This window comes from Balaenoptera acutorostrata, chromosome X (assembly GCF_949987535.1).
Source record: "Balaenoptera acutorostrata chromosome X, mBalAcu1.1, whole genome shotgun sequence".
Lineage (NCBI taxonomy): Eukaryota > Metazoa > Chordata > Mammalia > Artiodactyla > Balaenopteridae > Balaenoptera > Balaenoptera acutorostrata.
In genome coordinates this window covers 16,866,528-16,886,084 of record NC_080085.1, presented here as the reverse complement: position 1 = coordinate 16,886,084, position 19,557 = coordinate 16,866,528, and the positions used below count along the sequence as shown (strand labels likewise).

The 19,557-nt window shown below is 49.1% G+C and overlaps 1 protein-coding gene across 2 annotated transcripts in view; it reads left to right on the top strand.

Moving 5' to 3' along the window:
* The first annotated feature begins 830 nt into the window (after positions 1-830).
* Positions 831-19,557, top strand: part of SH3KBP1 (SH3 domain containing kinase binding protein 1) — a 350,137-nt gene continuing 331,410 nt past the window's right edge. Inside the window, exon 1 of one of the 2 annotated variants that reach the window (XM_057538746.1) lies at positions 831-1,235. Coding sequence is in view for 1 of the 2 variants with exons in the window: in XM_057538745.1 (XP_057394728.1) it covers positions 1,232-1,235 (4 nt within the window). In the remaining variant the exon portion in view is untranslated. The remainder of the gene's footprint in view (positions 1,236-19,557) is intronic. The other variant, XM_057538745.1, reaches the window with a different exon arrangement.

Below are 19,557 nucleotides of genomic sequence, written 5' to 3'. Positions count from 1 at the left end.
TGCATTTTAGTGCCCACTCAAGGGTAGCCGGCCCAGGTCTGGGGGTCAATATGGCACAATGATTCCTGTTGGGGAGGAACTGCCTCAGTGGATTCCTGGGAACATGAGAGCCTGGGAACATTGCTGAGCAATGAAACCCACCTGACCCAGGCATTGGCGTGCGGGGTTAGGGGTCCCTATGAGGGTCGGTGTGGGGCGATGCAGCCCACCGGCTTCACTTCTCTTTCTGCAACTCCATCCCACCACTTCCTACAAGCCGAACTCGCACCTGGCCTGCCGTTCCCACGCTGCACTGAAGGGAAATAGCGTTTCTCTCCCTCCATGGGATGAACCCCTTCTCCTTCCCAACAGCCCCCTCTGTGAAGCCTTCTTCTGGGTTGCCTCGACACCCCGGGGTTACCTGTTATCACTCAGCAGGTGTTCGACCCCTCACCTTCCCATGGTCTCCCCTCCCCCAGCCTGTCCTCCACCTCACGTCGCACCCTCGGGGTCGGCTCCTTCCATCTCCTTTCCCACGTGCCACTACACTCGGACGCGCCCTCCCCCCCGACCCTCCCTCCCCTCCTCTGGTCTCGAGGAGTCTCGCGGCATTTCCCGGGGCTTTAGGCGAGCCGCCGAGGGTGGGGGGCGGCCTCGCGGAGCTGGGTCCCTCCCCACTGGGCGGCAAGGGGGGCGCCGGAGCGCAGCAGTCACAGCGACGCCCCGGGCGCCAGCCCCGCCCCCTCAGGCCCCGCCCCTCAGGCCCCGCCCCCGCCCCGGCGGCAGCGCGTCCCCGGCAGGCGGAGCCGCAGGAGCATCGCGGCGGCGGCGGCGGCGGCGGCGGCGGCGGCGGCGGCGACGACGACGACGACGAGGAGGAGGAGGGGAGAGCGGGCGGCGCGGCCGCGGCTGCCGGGCGCTGGGCTGGGCGGCGCTTTTTTTTTTTTCGCAATTTCCACTAGCGGGGAGCAGGAAACCCGGCGCAGCCGGGCGCAGCGGGCCGCGATGCAGCAGCAGCAGGAGTCGCCCCGGGCCAGCAGCGGCAGCAGCAGCAGAGGCAGCAGCGGGCGGCGCTGAGCCGCCGCGGCCGCCGCTACTGAGGAAGAAGCCGGCCCAGACGCCGCCGCGTCCCTATCCCCGCGCCCACATCCCGGCTTCCCGATTCCCGCGACCGGGTCCCGGCGCCCTGACCCCCGCGTCCGCCTCCGCTAACTTTCACGCTGCCTCGGCGGCCCGGCCCGGCTCGACGCCAATGGGTGAGTGGGGGGAGCCCGGGTGCCCACCTCAGCCTGGGGGCGGCGCGCCTGTCCCGGGACCGCGGAGCCGAGGAGGGCGCCCCGGGAGCAGGGCCCCAGCGGGTGACACCGCGGTGGGCACCCTGCCTGCGTCGCGCACCCCCCATTCACTCCCACTCGCGCCCGCGTCCCTGCCGAGCCCGCGCGGCGCCGAGGGAACCCCGCGGGGGCCTGGGCGGAGGATCGCGGGGGCCTGCCCGGGGCGGCTGGGGCTGAGGGATGCGGGGGGTGTGGTTGGCTTTTCGGGTGGGCGGGGAGAGTTTTGGCCATTTTTTCGCCCCCGGCGCGCCTTTCTCTGCGTTGGGGACGCAGGTACCGGGAGCTGGTGGGCTCCGGCCCTGCGCAGGGCTTGCTGTGCCCACCTGGCCTCGCCGCAGGGGAAGCCGGAATCGCGGGGTCTCGGGGCGGCCGGGGGCCGGGGGCCTTTGCGGGGGGATGACGTGGTGGGGGGGCGGGAAACGCCCCAGTACCCGGCCTGGCGTGCGGTCCTCGGGTCTGGAGCGCCTGACCCGCCTCCCTTAGCATCCCTCTTCCTCCCGGCCCTGACCCCCTCTCTGCCAGCCTGCATTCCTCCAGCCTGGCAAGCTCGCCGCTCGGTGATGCTCAAAGGCCACTTCCCACATCCTCTAAGTCTGCAGGCTTGGGGAACTGGAAACGGTGATTTAGTCCTTGATTTATTGGTCGAAGATCAGTTCCAAGTAGGCAACTAACTGTTAGGCCCCCTGGGTCCCATCTGGTATAGACCCAGGAGTATTGGAGCCACGTTGCCCAGAGGACCTGGCACTTTATTGGGCAATGGACTTGAGATTGCCAGGGCTAATGTTTGGCTAACCCAGGTAATATTCTTGCTGGCAGCCAGTCTGTTTTCATGCCTCTGGCAGATTACTTTAGGGTGTTTCTAGGCCAAGCATAGGAAGACTGTAGATTATAATAAATCATAATGAAGTGAGACCTTTCTGTGTTCAGGTCATAGGATTTACGTAGGCGAGTCAGACAGTGATCAGCCAGCAGTCTTGGGAGGCTCGTGAAGACAGATGCACTGGAAGGGGGGAGGTCTAACCCTGTCAGCTGTTGACAGGCAAAGTTCAAATCCCATTTGTGGTCATTTGCCATAAATGGTTTTCCTTTTCCAAAGTGGTGACGATCTGACGGCCTCTCAACTTCAATGTCACTTTTTTCTCAGTGCCCTTTTCTGATCCCTGCACCACTCCCAGTCTAAATCAGTTCCTTTCTGTTACCCTTTCTCCTTAAAAAAAATTGGTAGTATTACATATTTATTTGAGTTTAACATTTCTGTCTCCTACTGTAAGCTCCATGACCATGGGGACATTGCTGTGTTGCACTGTTTTGCTCAGCACTGTTTTCTTTGGTACATGGCACAGAGCAGACCCTAAATAAATATTTATTGAATCAATGAATGAATGAGTGAATGAATGAGGAGGTAGGAAACCCTCCTACTCTGTGGAAGGCAAAACACTTAGCTTGGCACTCTTGTTTTGCTTTGGCACCTAATAAGATGATTTAGTTCATTAACAAAGTATATACTTTAAACATCACCCATTACTTTCACAACAGATTGGTTTCTCCTGAGGTAACCAAAAATGCTGTTTTGATCACCTTTCATTTTGGGTGGGTCACCTAAAGGGTTGCACACAAAAAAAAAGATGTTAGATCCAAATGTCTTCTCCCATGGCTGGACTCTGTTTTCTGTATCTCAGTGGGGAGAGGACGGAGTTCTGTTTAAGAAGAAACAGACCTGTTTATCATTCAAGTCTGAACTGTTTTCATTATCAAGAACCTCCTAGGAAAATTAGAAAGTGCTTCTGCAGTTTATAGTCCTTTCAGGCTTAATCTTTTTTACTGTAACCATTACAAAGGGGGGGGGGCACCAAAAGTGATTTTCATTTATTTCAGGTGTTAATACTTTGAGGCGCTAAGAGTAAAATGGATGCTGTCATTTAGTTCATTAAAATGTTTAGAGTGGGATTTGAGATGCTGGTAGTAGTTTGGGGGCTAAAGATCACGTGCTGTTTTCTTAAGCATCTTCAGGAGTGTATTTGTGATGAAGTACAGGTATTTAACAATTTATTCTGTATGTCTTCCAGTGGAGACGCCTAACAGTGCTGTTTCTGAAGCAGGTGTGTGTGTACACACAGGCACACCCCCCTTCCCCAGTCTCCCATATCTCTTTGGTTTTCAGAAGATTTGTCCAGTTTATCAGTTTGATATACTTCCATTCTTACTGGGTCTGATAAGGATTTTTCCCTTGATGGATAACACAGTAAAGCTGTATTACATAGTCTTTGATCTGAAAAACAACTGCAAAGCATCAAATCCCTAACACTGAAATGAAGCCAGTTAGCTGTGAAATGGCCTCTTACAAAAGTCCAGTCAGAATGTGCCATCTGAGTTTGCGGGGAGATGCCTTCAGTGCCAGATGCAGGGAAAGGGTCTTGTAATTACAACTGCACAAATATTATTACCACTGAAATTTGTGAGTCGTGGAGGATCTGCAAGCCCAGCGAAGGATTTCCATTTAAAGAATTCCAGAGTAACAACAAAGTTTGGACTGTCGTTAGCACTGTATCGTATTGGTGGTGCTAGACTGCTTTATGCTAAATCAGCTAAAGCTAAAATGAGTTTAACATGTTTGCCTCCACAAACAGGCTCCAGTTAGAAATGGAAGAAAAGACTCCACCTTTATCAATCATGACCTTTACTTTACCCCCTTCCATCCATCATGGCTGGGGCAAAGCCTTGCTACCCTCCTGGTTGCACAGACCTTGCTTGTTTCTTCTCGGACGGCTTCAGTTCTTTTTGTGTTACTGACATTCTCTGATTAACCTTCGTATTTATAATTGTTGTTGTTGTTGTTTTTAATATATTTATTTATTTATTTTTGGCTGTGTTGGGTCTTCGTTGCTGCAAGCGGGCTTTCTCTAGTTGCGGCGAGCGGGGCCTACTCTTCGTTGCAGTGCGCGGGCTTCTCATTGTGGTGGCTTCTCTTGTTGCGGAGCACGGGCTCTAGGCGCGTGGGCTTCAGTAGTTGTGGCACACGGGCTCAGTAGTCGTGGCTTGCGGGCTCTAGAGCGCAGGCTCAGTAGTTGTGGTGCATGGGCTTAGTTGCTCCGTGGCATGTGGGATCTTCCCGGACCAGGGCTCGAACCCGTGTCCCCTGCATTGGCAGGCGGATTCTTAACCACTGCGCCACCAGGGAAGTCCCTGTAATTGTTTTAAAGTCGGTTGCACACAGTGGTCAGTATTCATCCATTTATCCATCTATCCGTCCGATATTTATTGACCTCCTGCTTTGTGTCCAGTGTTGTGCTAGCGGCAGGCGCACAGCACACACAGACCTGCCGGCTTGGGCTTCTCAGTCTAGTGGGAGAGGTAGGCTTGAGTGCAATACTTACAACGATGTGTAATTATAAGCCCAGCTAGGTCTCCTGAAAGGACATTAGAGAGGGGGGATCTGACTTAGGCTGCAGAGGGGTAAGGACAGTGTCTTTGAAGAGACTGTGTTTGAGTTGAAATGTGCAAGTTGGCTAGGAGCCATCACTGCCCTCCATCTGCCCGCCCCCCTCAGGAGCACCTGCAGTGGAACAGCCGTGTACCATGGGGACCCGCGGGGCATCACAGCGAGAGGGGGTCAGGAAGGACCACACGTAGCAGTGGGGCCTGTGTCTGGTGCTTTGGGGAGCGTTTAAGGAAGCCGGGCGTCGCTCTGGATTGGATGCTGTCAGGAAGCAGGGGTGAGTCCTGATCAGGAGTCTTAGTCATCTCACCCGAGAAGCGGGGAAGACCAGACAAAGGCTGGGATTGGTGAAGAAGCAGCAGTCTCTCCTAGGAGCCAGGACCCAGGGACGTTGGGTGGGTGACTTTGGTGGTTTGGACAAGTTCCTGCTTTGTCCGTGTTCTGACATGATTACGGAGTGGTCTTGTCAAGTACGTGATGAGTGGGGGCAGCGAGTAGGAGGTGGTGGGGTGGGGAGAGTGGCTGTCTAGGTATATTCGGGGGTGGCTTCCTTAACATCGGCCAGCTCCAGTCTGGGGACTGTTGTTCAGCATTCAGAGAACGGACAACTCACACACTCTACCCGGGATAGATCCAGAGGAACAGAACAAGCTGCTGAGAACCAAGAAGCAGCACGGCCCTTAATGGGAAAGATGCAGGGCAGCAAAGTACTGGAATCCTTTCAGTGTGAGAGAAGGAGGGTCTCTAATGCTGTGGTTCTCAGAATGTGGTCCCCTGGTCAGCTGCTTCAGCCTCCCCAGATCCTGTTAGAGATACCAGTTCTCTGGCCCCAGTTCTACCCACTGAGTGGGGAACTCTGAGGGTGGAGCCCAGAAATCTGTGTATTCATGAGCCCTCCAGAGGGTTCTGATGCATGGTCAAGGTCAAGTGTAGAACCTCATTGCCTTGCAGAGGAGAAAGCTGAGGTCCAGAGGGCGCAGGTACATGGGCACTCTGGTCGTAAAATAAGATGCCGTTATAAGTGACATAAGACCTCAGAGAAGGAGAAAAATGTTCTCCTAGTTCAGAACAAACCTCTCCTGGAGTTACTAGAACAGTTCAGTGTTGATTCATCCACGAATCCAGTCCAAGCCAGACCACCTCCAGCACCTGGGCATTAGTGACACTAGCTGGCCCATCTCGGTGTTAGTCACTTGGAGTATCACACAGGTCTTTCCCATCATCCCTTTTTTCCCCTCCATCATCTTTACAAGGGGCATTAAAAATATATTATTAGCATTATGAGGGTTTTTGATATTTGTTTGTGATTTTCTATACCTGGTTGCCTGTGTTAGCTTCCAATTGCTGCTGTAACAAATTACCACAAACTTGGTGCCTAAAACACCACAGGTTTATTATCTTGAAGTTCTGGAGTTCAGAGTCCAACAGGGTTTCATCAAGCTAAGATCTAGATGTTGGCAGGACTGCCTTCCTTCTGGAGGCCTAGGGGAGAACCCCTTTTCTGTTTTTTTCCAGTTTCTAGAGTCTGCCCACATTGCTTGGCTCATGGCTCCCTTCCACCTCCCAAGCCAGCAATGGGCCAGTCAAGTCTCTCTCAGTGTATCACTCTGATACTGATTTTTCTGCCTTTCTCTTCCACGTTTAAGGAGGGCATGAGCTGCATTTGTTTGGTCATTGTGTCCCTGTGCCTGGCTCATGGTAAGCCTAAAATTAAGATTGGTTGAGTTCATTATTATTCTTCACCTTCTAGCTAACTTCCCCCAGGTGTGTCCTAGACATCTCAAACGGAGCCTGCTGCAAACTGAGCTCAGCATTTCTCCTCCATAACACCCATCTTGACTCATTTATTCCCCATGTCCTTGAGGGCATTACCACCTTTCCTGTCATTTCCATCGGTATTCTGCTCATTGCCTTGCCTCTTCTTCCTTCCCCCTCCCCCTATCTCAGCCCCTTCCAAAGGACAGTCAAGTCCCAAATGTTTCTGGAATTGACCCCATGCCTTTACTGTTCTGCAGGTACTTTCCATCCTGAATGCCTTAGCAAAGGTTTCATGAAGCTGAGCAGTCACCCTTGCCTTTTTCTGTTCCATGCTTGTTCAGGCCTCTGAGCCTCTCCCATGTCATTCTCTTGATGGGGAATGGATTTCACTGTCTTCTCTGCCTTGTAGTGTCCGTGTATTAGTTTCCTCTTCCTGCTTTAATAAATGACTACAAACCCAGTGGCTTAAAACAACATAAATTTATAATCTTACACTTCTGGGAGTCAGAGAATCTAAAATGCGTTTTACTGGGATGATATCAAAGTGTTGGCAGGGATGTGTTTCCTTCTGGAGGCTCCAGGGGAGAAATCATTTCCTTGCCTTTTCCAGCTTCTAAAGGCAGCCTGCATTCCTTGGCTTGTGGCCTCATCACTCTAACCTCTGCTTCTGTCCTCACATCTCCTTCTCTCTTACTCTGACAGTCCTGCCTTCATTTTATAAGGACTGTTGTATTATACTGGGCCCACCCGGGTAATCCAGGACACCCTCCCCATCTGAAGACCCTTAATCACATCTGCAAAGTCCCTTTTGCCATGGAAGGTAGCATATTCACAGGTTCTGGGGACTAGTATGTGGACATTTTGCGGGGGAGTATTATTCAGCCTACCACACCCCTTATTCATCTTTTGAGGCCTGCTCCAAAGGTTTCTGTACAACACTTCGTCTTGTATTAAGTCTGTTCATCTCTGACTGGGTGTCCCCAACTACATTGCCCTGGCTCTTTGCCTGGCATATGGTAAGTGCCATATGTTAATGAATGAATGAATTAATGAATAACCCTTTCACCCAAGTACAGTTGCTATTTGAAATTCTCTGAGGCTGTTGGCTGCCAGGAGTGTGTGTGCACTTCTGCAAAATCCCCCAGGCAGAGCGTGATGACAAGGTCTGTTTGCTGACAGTTCACGGTGGCCTGCACTGCAGTGGGTGAGAAGGGTAGTGCCACATGTGTCACATGGCTTCAACAAAGAGCTGCAAGTTTAAGATAGCAAATTCTCTCTGGCAGTGATTCTCAACCAGGGGCAATTCTGCTCCCCCCCCCTCCCAGGGGGACATTTGGCAGTGTCTGGAGGTGGCAGCTGGTGGGGAAAGGGCAGCCTACTGGCATCTGGTGGGCAGAGGCCAGGGACGCTGCTCCACATCCTGCAAGGCACAGGTAGCCCCACCACGGTTATCCGGCCCCGAGTGCTGGGGAAGGCTGCTTTGGGCGTTACACAGATGGTCAAAGCATCGTTTCCTTCCTTCATCCTCAGCTGCTCTGGAACATAAGGTTTTCCCCTGTGGCCACAGCCTTTGTTTTATGAATGAACCAAGAAGTCGCTGGAGAGCAGGACTCTTTGGTACTTCTTCACCATCACCGTTTTGTCCTTTGAGTAGAAAGTGTCTTAATACAGCTCTTGACCCCCTTCTGTCCATACCTGGGTCGTGAAGTTGTTGAACTTGCTTCTTCCATGTGTGGCTCCCCTGATGTTTTGCCTTCCTAGTGGGATGTGCTTACATGCTGGGTGACAGATGATGAGTCCTTTTGCCGCCCACACATGGATCCCTGGAACCAAAATGCTGGTAGGGCCCTTGGCAGTCATGGCCCACACCATCAGATGATGGAACTGAGACTCAGAGAGGCAAAGTGACACGAGCCCCCAGCTGCAGAACCCAGCTCCATTTCAATATGAGAGAACCAGCCAGCTGTATAGGTGCTCAATAAATATCAGGCTCCTGCTTCCCCCCAGTGAGGCACTTTCTACAGCCTGTTTCCCTGGTAAGTTTTTTTAAACAGCTTTATTGAGATATTACTCAGATATCATACAGTTCACCCATCTAAAGTGTGCAATTCAATGTTTTTTTATATATCACATTCATTTTTATTTTTAAAAATTTATCTATTTATTTATTTTTGGCTGCGTTGGGTCTTCGTTGCTGCACGCGGGCGCTTCTCTAGTTGTGGCGAGCGGGGGCTACTCTTCGTTGCGGTGTGTGGGCTGCTCATTGCGGTGGCTTCTCTTGTTGCAGAGCACGGGCTCTAGGCGGGCTTCAGTAGTTGCAGCATGTGGGCTCAGTAGTTGTGGCTTGCGGGCTCTAGAGCGCAGGCTAAGTAGTTGTGGTGCACAGGCTTAGTTGCTCTGCTGCATGTGGGATCTTCCCCACATTCATTTTTAAAATTATGGTAAAACATACATAACAGAATTTGCCATTCTAACCATTTTTAAGTGCACAGCTTAGTGGCATGACGTACATTCACAGTGTTGTGCAACCAGCGCCACTATCTGTTTCGAAAACTTTTTCATCACCCCTCCCTGTGAGTTTCTAACTGGAAGGTTAGGATCCGTGTCCCCTGGAGGGGTTCCTGGACCACTCAGCCATTTTGGGGAACACATGGTAGAAGCCCAAGGATCCCAGTTAAGATTCCAAAGGAATACAGGAAAAGAGAAAGTATGGTTTTGTTGTTTTTTAATGGTTTTTGCTGATGTTTCCTTTGCGGGGGTACTTCATTTTTGCTCCGTCCCTCCACGCAGCTCCCTTGGTTCCATCCCTTTCATCCTGTGGGGGAATTCTGATTTTCTTTCTACATCCTGAAGCACTTGTGAGTTAGTTGCTTGGGCAACTTCCTTGGCAGTTACTGGGCTCCATTAAGAATATTTCAAATGTGAGAGAAAAGACTGCGGTGCCAAACTGGTCTCTGGAATCCACACGTGGACGTGGAGAGTTGATGGAGTGCCACGTTTCTTTGCTTCTGTTCCTTCAGCTGGCAAAGGTACACCGGCAACTGGTTGATGATGAGTGCTTGGTTTTCAACTTGATTGTTCTTTTATGGGTAAATATCTTACAGGCAGTCCTGTACATTAGGGGACACTTAAACAAAGCCAAATGGAGCTCGTGGACCTTACCTCACTGGTAAACTATGCTTGCAGTTAGGCTCAGGAGGAAAAAACACTGATAACAACAACAACAACAAAATCCTGGGATATTTGTCCTTCCTGAATGGTGTTCAGTTGGCAAGAAAAGCCCAGTAAAGGCCTCAGCTTATTTCCTTGCAGTGGCCCGGGAAGTGGTGGGGCCATTGCAGGAGTCTGGTCTGTCCCCAGGCGCAGGGGACAGAGCAAGATGAAGTGCTATTCAATTCATGCTGCTGGTTCTTCCTCAGTGTCTTGGATTAAATACTATAAATATTTTAGTGCTGATTAATTACTCATTTTGCATAAAAAATCTAAGTCCTTAAGCACCCAAGTGCAGCACGTATAAACAGTTGAAAATACCAGCTCTTTAAACTTCAGCTTCCTACCAGTCAGTGTTCAAACATCAGCCCTTGTGTTTTTGCTGGATTTTTCTGGACTCTTCTAGACTTGGAAGACTTGGGGCCCAGTTCTAGGTCTGGTCCTCTGGGGCTGCACCAGTTTTATCCATTGCACACCCACTCCCTGTGTGAAAAGTCTTTAATTAGTTTAGTGTCCTCTCTAATTATTCCAGCTAGTTCTCATTTTTGTGCCTGGGGCTAGAAGGAGGTGCTTGAACCTTGTTTTGGATGAGAGCTGGGAAAGTCTGCCCTGGCTTCTCTTTCCCCGCCCCACAGCCAGCTTCTCCGTGGATCCGCATCTTCTGTGCCAGACCCTTCTGGATGCTACCTTTGGCTACCTTCTGCTTGAGTAGTTTCCGTGCTCACTTGCGAAATTCACTGGTCCTGAATAACTTTGTAAACAGGCTTTGCCTTTCTCCTATTTTGATCATTAAAAACACAAAAAATTAAAAAAAAAACCCTCTTGACAACTTGAACAAAATGGGACAGTTTTCACCATTTAACCAGTGATTTCTCAGTGGCCCTTTGTTCTCAATAAAGTATTAGATGGAGCACAGAGGTGCCAACCCAAATACGTCTGTCAATTAGCTCATCAGTGGTACCTAAGGCAGGTTGGACAACGTGTTTGTTAATTGACAGTGACCTTTTTTTTTTTTTTTTTGACTTAATTGCTACCTTTGTCGGGAAAGAAATGAAATGAAAGTAATTAGCTTTGGGTGGGGGGTCGAGAGGGGAGAAGGCAGGTAGGTGTGTCACCAATTGAAGAAACAATTTGAAAGGGGCTGCAGTTTGCCCTGTTTCATGTTTGTTGGGCAGAGACACTGCAGCTGCTTGCCGGAGAAGTGTTTAAATTGTTTTTTAGAGTTAGTTTTTAGAATAGGTTATACATCCACATGACTCAACATTCACAAGGTGAACAGTGATTACTAAAAAGTCTCCTTCCCATCCCAGTCCTCCGGCTACCCAGTGACCCTCCCCATATACTGTTGATATTTCGTGAATTCTTCCAGGGAAACGTGGTGCCTATACCAGCAGATAGGTATTTCTGTTATCCTCCCCACCCCCCACTTCTTGATTAATTGACGATGGGAGGACTTTCTAGCTGGTGATCTTTTCCCCTGGGGATGTGCATCAGAACCCTGTGCCTGGGTTCTCCCCATCCGACTTTGATGGGGAGACAGGTGGATTGTGGAAGCGTTCTCCAGGAAATTCTGCTGTGCACTCCTGATCTCAACTGAGCTGGGTTCTGAACTGGTAGAAACTTGATCCTGGATCTTACACGATCTCGACCTCACTTCTGAACTGAGTTAGGAGGTGTCTTCCCACTTTGATGTCGTGTGTGTAGTAAGGACTTTCTTCAAGTGAGGAAGCCAAGCAGAGCCTGCTAACCTGAAAAAAGGGGTTTATTCTGGGACCACAGGGGCCTCTCGTGCAGCCCAAAGGCCCCAAGGAGTCCCAGAACCAGGGATGGGCCAGCTGCCCGGTGGGCCCTTCTGCCATCTCTCCTCCCTGCCCCTGTCCCCTTTCTTTGTGCAGTCATTCACGGGGCACGTGCCACAGTTCCAACCTCGTGTTCAGAGTGACTTGATTCGATCCCAGTTCCAGATTCCCATTAGGGTGACTCCGAGCCCCATGGAGGGTGTCGCCCCCTGGAGACACACAAGTGGCTGCTATTCTCCCACATCTGTGAGGCGAGGGACTGCCTGCTTCCAGTCCTGTGTCAGTGTTTAAGGAGGGCCTCTTCGGTGCCAGGTGAATGCTAGGTGCTGGGACAGTCCTGACCGGAATGCAGCCCTGTCTCTCGGGGATGGGGATGTCTGGGGGCCACTCCTGGGGCAGGTACTATACATGCGGATGCTTGAAAGCCATAAGCCAACATACCTGAAGGTGCCCTGTGCCCATTTTTCCTGGCTTTCTCTTGACAAGGGGGCGATCGGTGTGAGGTGGTGCTAGAGCCTTCAAGGATGATCCGGCCACCTTTGGAGTCCCCCTCACAGGGCTCCCTGGAGGGGTGGCTCCTGGCCTTGCTGGGCACGATATGCTTCCGAGTGAGTAACGGCTGTTTTTACCCTTTGAGACCCTGAGTTGTGTGACTGAACTTGGTTTCTCCTTTTGAGTTGGCAACACTTAAAAAAGTGTGGATGTGACTTTGGGGGCACTTGGAGGGGTCGATGAGTTTGTGACAGGGGGCAGGGCGCATTTGTGACATTGTCTGGCTCTTTTAGGGAACCTATGGGTTTTTAAATGGAGGAAAAGATGAAGACATTGTGAAAATCAGCCACCGCCTGGCCTGGTGAGTTAACCGCTGGAGCCGGGTGATGGCGGTGAAGGGGGCAGGGGCCTGTGGCTGCTGTGTCCGCTGTCTGCTCGCTCCACCCTCCCGCCTTCTCTCTTCTCTTTTTCTCCTCTCTCCCCCTCCCCCTCTCTCTGCCCCCTCCCCCACCCCTCCCCACACCTTCTCTGTACCCCCACTTTCCATCTCTCCCCAACTTTCTCTTCCCTCCAACCTTCTCTCTCCCCTCACTGTCCCCCCACCCATGCCTGACCCTCCCTCCTGCTCTTTCTCTCTCCACTTCCCTTCGGCCCCCCTTTTTTGCCCCTCCCCCCTTTCCTTCATTCTCTCTTTCTCATACCCTCCCCCACCTCCTCCCCACCCCTCCTCTCCCATCCCCGTGTCTGTCCCCCTTCTCCTCCAGGTCCCTCTGTCCACACCTTCTCCCCTCCTCACCCCCCTGCTTGCTCCTCCCCCTTCCTACTAAGTCCCTCCTCTTCCTCCTCTTTCTCCTCCCTCTCTTCCCACCCCTCCACCTCCCCATCCCCCTCTGTCCCCGAACTCCCCCTCTCTCCCCCCCTCTTTCTTTCCCTCAAACCCTCTCTCTTCTCTCCTCTCCCCCATCTCTCCCTCCCCCAGCTCTCTCCCTTGAACACCTCCCTTCCCTCTCTGTGGTCTCTTGCTCCCCTCTGCCAACACTCTCTCCCTCAAGCCCCTTTCTCTCCTGAAATCCCCTGTGTCTCACAGCCCTCCCATTTCTCCCTCTAAGCCCTGCCCACATGGTACTGCCCCTGCCTCAGCATCTTCAGCTGATAGCACCACCTCCTTTGCGCTGGTGGAGCTGGGTGAAGCTCGTGTATTCAGTGCAGTCTAAGGCCAAGATGGCCACATGAGGATGTGCGGGAAGGGCTTCTGCCCCCCCATCAGGAACCGGGTGACCAGCTCCCCGCCATTGAGGGCGGTTGTCTTAAAGGATAACCTCTTCTACGATGGTGTAGAGGGCTCCATCCCTGACCAAGGGGAGGGGCAGATTCTCGGATGGGTGTGTCTTATTATAGTTCCAATATTCTCTAACCCTGAAAAAAAAATTTTGTTATAAATATATAGTGATTCTATAATAGAGTTTAGAAAACAGGAAGCAGGAAAATTTATTATTATTATTTTTTGCTGTATGCCTAGTTCTTCCCTTCCTGTTACCCTCTAGATTCAGTAAAATCTTCTTTAAATAATGTCTTCTGGTCCCAGCCACACGGCAGAGTATTAAGGGGAGGTCATGGTGGTGGCCATGTTGATGCCTAAGAGCCCTAGAAAGTCAAAGGAGTCTGGAAGCAGGAGAATTTAAATCGAGCACTCATACAGTACCCCAGTACAACCACTTTCATTTTATTTTGGTGTGTGTCTTTTTAGACTTTTTACTATATACTTGAAGATAATATAATATATGGATAATATTAATATATGTAGTATATATAATTGTACATCCTGGGTTTTTTTGTTTTTTGTTTTTTACTTCATAGTCATCTCCAAAGCTAGTGTTTGTAGTAGCTGAATATGTGAGTTCCTGAATCTTAATTTATGTAACCATTTCCCTGCCATTTGAGTATTTAGGTTGCTTCCATAATCTTGATATTATAAGTAAGGATGGCATGGACACTATTTTCCTTTTTATTCTTTAAGGAAATCAGGTTGTACACAGGGTGACATTCCACATCCATTCTTTGTTTCCATAGCCTCCAAATGACTGGAATGGCCCATGCTGATGATTATGATGGTAAATCCATGAGAGTCATTACATGTGCATTGGCAGCGTACTTGCCATTCCTGTGTTTGCTTTCAGTTTTAGTTCAAGAAACTCTGCTCATATGGCTTATCATCCCTTCTATGGTGTGTGTGTGTGTGTGTGTGTGTGTGTGTGTGTGTGTGTGTGTGTGTGTGTGTGTGACAGAGACAGGGAGAGAGGGGAGAGAGGGAGACATCTCTGAAGGAGACTGCTGGTGGGGCTTTCCTATTCCACAACGCGTTCGTATTCTTCACGCCATTTTGAGATGATTAATCCTGGTTCAGTGCTCAGGCATGAGAATAGGGAATACACAGTGAAAGGTAAAACCCTCAAGGACTTGGTTCCTTCTCTTCTCTTTCTTTCCCCCTTCCCTCCCTCCCTCCTTCTACTTCACACCCTGACTGGCATTTTAAAGGGATTTTGTTTCCCAGAACCACAGGGAGAATTGTGTCCCAAAGGCCCTGTGTCCTCAATGGGACTTCACGTTTGGCTGGGATATGGGTCCAACTCCCATGCTGACGAGGGAAAGGTCGTGGCTGTAATAACCGTCCTGTGATTTTCTAGCTTAGCTTTGTGTCATTGTCATACACTCCCCTGAAAAAATTGGGCTTTTGGCTTCAAAGGGCATCAGATAAGGGTGGCTAGAACCCCAGGATCCAGGCTGGGAGAACCATCTCGAAGCCTGCCTTCTTGACGCATCAGTTTTGTTAATGCACAGCACTGTGTAAAGCATTCGTTCCTCAACCACCATGCGCATGTCAAACCTGCTCGTGTACCTGGCCAAAAAGGAGCTGAATATTTATGATGCCCTTTCAAGGCCAAGTGTCTCTGAAAGTTCTAAACTTTATAATAACACGTGTTAGGAAACCTTGGTAGCTAAAGGGTACCGTATCCTTTCTCCCTTTGTTTCAGTTTCAAATTATGAACATAACTGGCCTGCACTGGCAGGACAGACAAGACGCTTGATTCAGTACTGCCGTACATTGGAATTCAGTTAGATCCTACAAGTGTTTATTGAGCGCCTGTTAGGTGTGAGATCTGATAACCAGAGGGACTCGGAGATATCTGAAGTTCCCCTCAATGACACATTTTCGGTAACTTTCATTTCCCTAATTGGGTGGGAGATTGTGATGGGATCATGTCACGAACCACATGATGAAATAAGCAGTTAAACCAAAGGGTGTTTGTTTGAACAAGTTTTGTTTCTCCCCACAGAAGGAAAGATATACATTTGAGGAACACACATCAAGTTAGAAGACAACTCTCTGAGATAACAGTTGCTAGTCAGTGTCTCTGAAACTCCCTCCTCACTGCAGGTCTAGAGAAACCAAAGAGAACAGGCTTTCTCAAATGAGTAAGGCTGAAGTTCCCTTCACCAGGGAAGTATTTACCAAGAAGCCCTCTTTTGCCTTGAACTTTAAAAAATGTTTATTAGCTTTTATTTATTTATTAATTGCAGTAAAATATACATAACAGAAAATTTACCACTGAACTCTTTTTTTTTATTGTGGTAACATATATGGAACATAAAATTTACCATCTTAACCATTTTTAAGTGGACAGTTCAGTGGCATAAAGTACATTCACATTGTTGTACAGCCATCACCACCATCCATCCACAGAACTCTTTCCATCTGGCAAAGCAGAGACTCCGTATCCCTTAAACAGCAACTCCCCGTTTGCCTCTCCCCCCAGCCCTTGGCAACCAGCATTCTCCTTTCTGTCTCTATGAGCTTGACTACTCCAGGGACCTCATTTAAGTGGACTCATACAGTGTTTGTGCTTTTGTGTCTGGCTTTTTTCACCTAGTGTGGTGTCTTCAAGGTTCATTCATGTTGTAGCGTGTGTCAGAATTTCATTCTTTTTTAATTACCTTAAACTTTTCAATAATGATGCTTCTTGAAAAATAGGTACTTAACTAGATACAGACTCCTTTTGCTTTTAGCTCATTTGGAAGTATAAACCTGTAACAGATTCACAAATTAAGGATAAATTAACCCAATAAAACTCAAATTAACACTACTAAGAGACACGATGACATGTTTCAGTGATGCCATTGTTGCTGACGAGGCGGCAAGGAACACATGCTGTGGTGCAGTCTTTTGAGTTCACTTGGTTCTCTCGTCTCTTCTCTATTCGAACCAATGTGAGAATCCTTCCTTCACACAGTGCTCTCTGAGACCTTTTCACGGGGGTGCTGTGCATTAGAACCAGTTTTGAAAGCTGATCGGATATTTGATGCACACAGACCACATGTCGTGTGGACAGCGTGAAGCATCAGTATAAAATACGTACTCATGCACCCATCCCTCAACATGTGCTCTGGCTCCGTCCTCTCCTCCTGCCTTCTCTAGAGGAGACAAGCATCAGGAGCCTTTTAAAAAATCATCTTTCCCTTCTTTTTAAGAAATAGTTTGATCATTTCCATATGTATCTCCTAAAAACATATTGTCTGGTTTTGCTTGGTTTTAGTTTTATATAACCGGCATCCAAACCGCACAGAGACTTGTGACTTGCTGTCTCTCGTTTTATACTTCATTTCTTTTCCCTGTCTGATCTTCCATTGTTTGAATGTGCCATTGTGTCTTTTTCCTTTCTCCTGGTGATGGACTTTTGCATTGCTTCCCATTTTTGCTACTATGAATGGACGTCCTATCACCATGCTGGTCAATGTCTCCAGGTGCCCATGTGAAATACGTTTTTGAAAGGTGTATGACAAGGAGTGATTTTGCTGGGTTGCAAGTTGCTGGATTTCCAGAGTGGTTGTACCAGCATGTTCCCAACCAAGGAGTGGACGAATAAACTAATGAATGAAGGAGAGAATGCTATATTCATTGAAGGAGAGAGGATGTGAGCTTTAGAAGAGAATACCTAATTGGTTTTCACAATGTGTGTTCCCAGAGTGTAAACATTTCTGCTGCTCCTATTCTGCCCAACATTTGGTGTCCTCTGCCTCTGTCATCATGTCTCCTCTTCTGGCTCTTCAGCCTCCCTCTTCCATCTTTTAAAGACCCTTGTGATTACACTGGGCTCACCCAGGTAATCCAGGATAATCTCCTCATCTCAAGAGCCTCAACTTAATCGCATCTGCATAGTCCCTTTTGCCAGGTTAGGTCACATACTCACAGGTTCTGGGAATTAAAATGTGGGCATATTGCGGGGGGGAGGCATTATTACGTCTACCATGGAGGGAGGGAAGCATTCCATTTCTAAAAGGAGGAAGGCGATACTGGGAGATAATGATTAGTCTCTGCTGTATTATATGACTGCGTTTTTGCCCATCTCATGCCTGTGGATAGATTTTAAAAGTATTAAATTGTCAGAGCTGGCGAACTTGCTGAAGATGGGACTTTGTTTTCTCATACTTTGTGGTTCTTGGGGTTCACATGTCTAAATAATCACAAAAGCAAACTATTTTTTTAAAAAAAAATTTTATTTATTTATTTATTTATGGCTATGTTGGGTCTTCATTGTGGTGCGCGGGCTTCTCATTGCGGTGGCTTCTCTTGTTGTGGAGCACGGGCTCTAGGTGTGTGGGTTTCAGTAGTTGCGGCATGTGGGCTCAGTAGTTGTGGCTCATGGGCTCTAGAGCGCAGACTCAGTAGTTGTGGCGTGTGGGCTTGGTTGCTCTGCGACATGTGGGATCTTCCCGGACCAGGGCTCAAACCCGTGTCCCGTGCATTGGCAGGTGGATTCTTAACCACTGTGCCACCAGGGAAGTCCGATGCAAACTATTTTTGAGGCCTACATCCTTTGTCACGAGTGAGTGTCCTCTGTGCATCTTCCGTTGGCCGCATTCCTTTTCTGAAGCCCATTTCCAAGTGCTGTTCTGCTTGTAGTTTCCTCGGAGAAGCTAACAGAGCCACTAGCATCACTAGGATTAAATAAATGGTGAATGTATTTATTGGCACAGAGTAGGGGCTCAAATGAGTTACAAATATATAACAACAAAAGGCCACACTGGCACACTGCCAGAACCCCCTCATGTATAAAGACCCCCTCATCATACATTTTATGCACACAGTAGGTGCACTGATCAAATACCTTCCCAGTACCTTTTGACCCTCCATCTTGTGTGTACATCTGCTTTCTGTGTGTGTGTGTGTGAGAGAGAGAGAGAGAGAGAGAGAGATACAGAGAGAAGCAGACAGAGACAAAAACATACATACACATACACTCACTGATTTTTTTGGCATGTGCTGTGAACTGAATGTTGAATGTTTTTGTTCCTATAAAATTCATATGTTGAAACCCTAAATCCCAAATGTGATGGTATTTGGAGGCAGGGCTTTTGGAAGGTTATTAGGTCATGGGGATGGAACCCTCATAATGGGATTAGTGCCCTTGTAAGAAGAGACAGGAGAGAGCTTGCTTCCTCTCTCCCTCTCCCTCCCCCATCCACCTCTCTCCCACCCTTCCTTCCCCCCACTCATCCCACCATATGAGGGAACCAGGAAGAGGGTTCTCACCAGAACCTGACATGCTGGCACCCTGATCTTGAAGCGTAACCCTCTAGAACTGTAAGGAATACATGTTTGTTTAAGTCACCTAGTCTATGGTATTCTTGTTCTAGCACCCCAAACTGACTAAGACAGCAAGGAGAGAAGGGGGAACCAGGAGAACTATGGTGGGATCTATTTACCAGTCCCTGAATTTATCTCTCTGGTGGAAGACTGCAAGATTTTATATCACAGTTAAGAGATACACAGAAGTTTCGGAAAATAACCCAGGTTGAATCATCTGAAATGATTAAAGTCTTCTTCTGTCAGAATGTAGAAATAACATAAAAACAAATCAATACTTACCTCTCCAATGAATTCAGAGCATCTTAAAATGGTGTGCTGGACTCAGTTGTGTGGACTGAGAGTGGGGGCTGAGAACACTGGGCTTATGAGTAACAAGGTTGTGGGAAGGGTCTTTGCTGTGGGGGATGTCCCGGAAATTCAGTGTAGAAAATAATCTTAGGATCATTAGGGGCTGTGAGAGGCACACCAGCTGTCTCAAAGTGGCCCGAGGTGTTTTACAGATCTGGAACCACTCATGTTTGAGAATCAGATTGAGATTTCACATAACATTTTATTTATTTATTTATTTTTGGCTGCATTGGGTCTTCGGTGCTGCGCGCGGGCTTTCTCTAGTTGCGGCGAGCGGGGTCTACTCTTCATTGTGGTGCGTGGGCTTCTCATTGCAGTGGCTTCTCGTTGCAGAACACGGGCTCTAGGCTCACGGGCTTCAGTAGTTGTGGTGCATAGGCTTCAGTAGTTGTGGCTTGCAGGCTCTAGAGCGCAGGCTCAGTAGTTGTGGCGCATGGGCTTAGCTGCTCCGTGGCATGTGGGATCTTCCTGGACCAGGGCTCGATCCCGTGTCCCCTGCATTGGCAGGCAGATTCTTAACCACTGCGCCACCAGGGAAGTCCTCACATAACATTT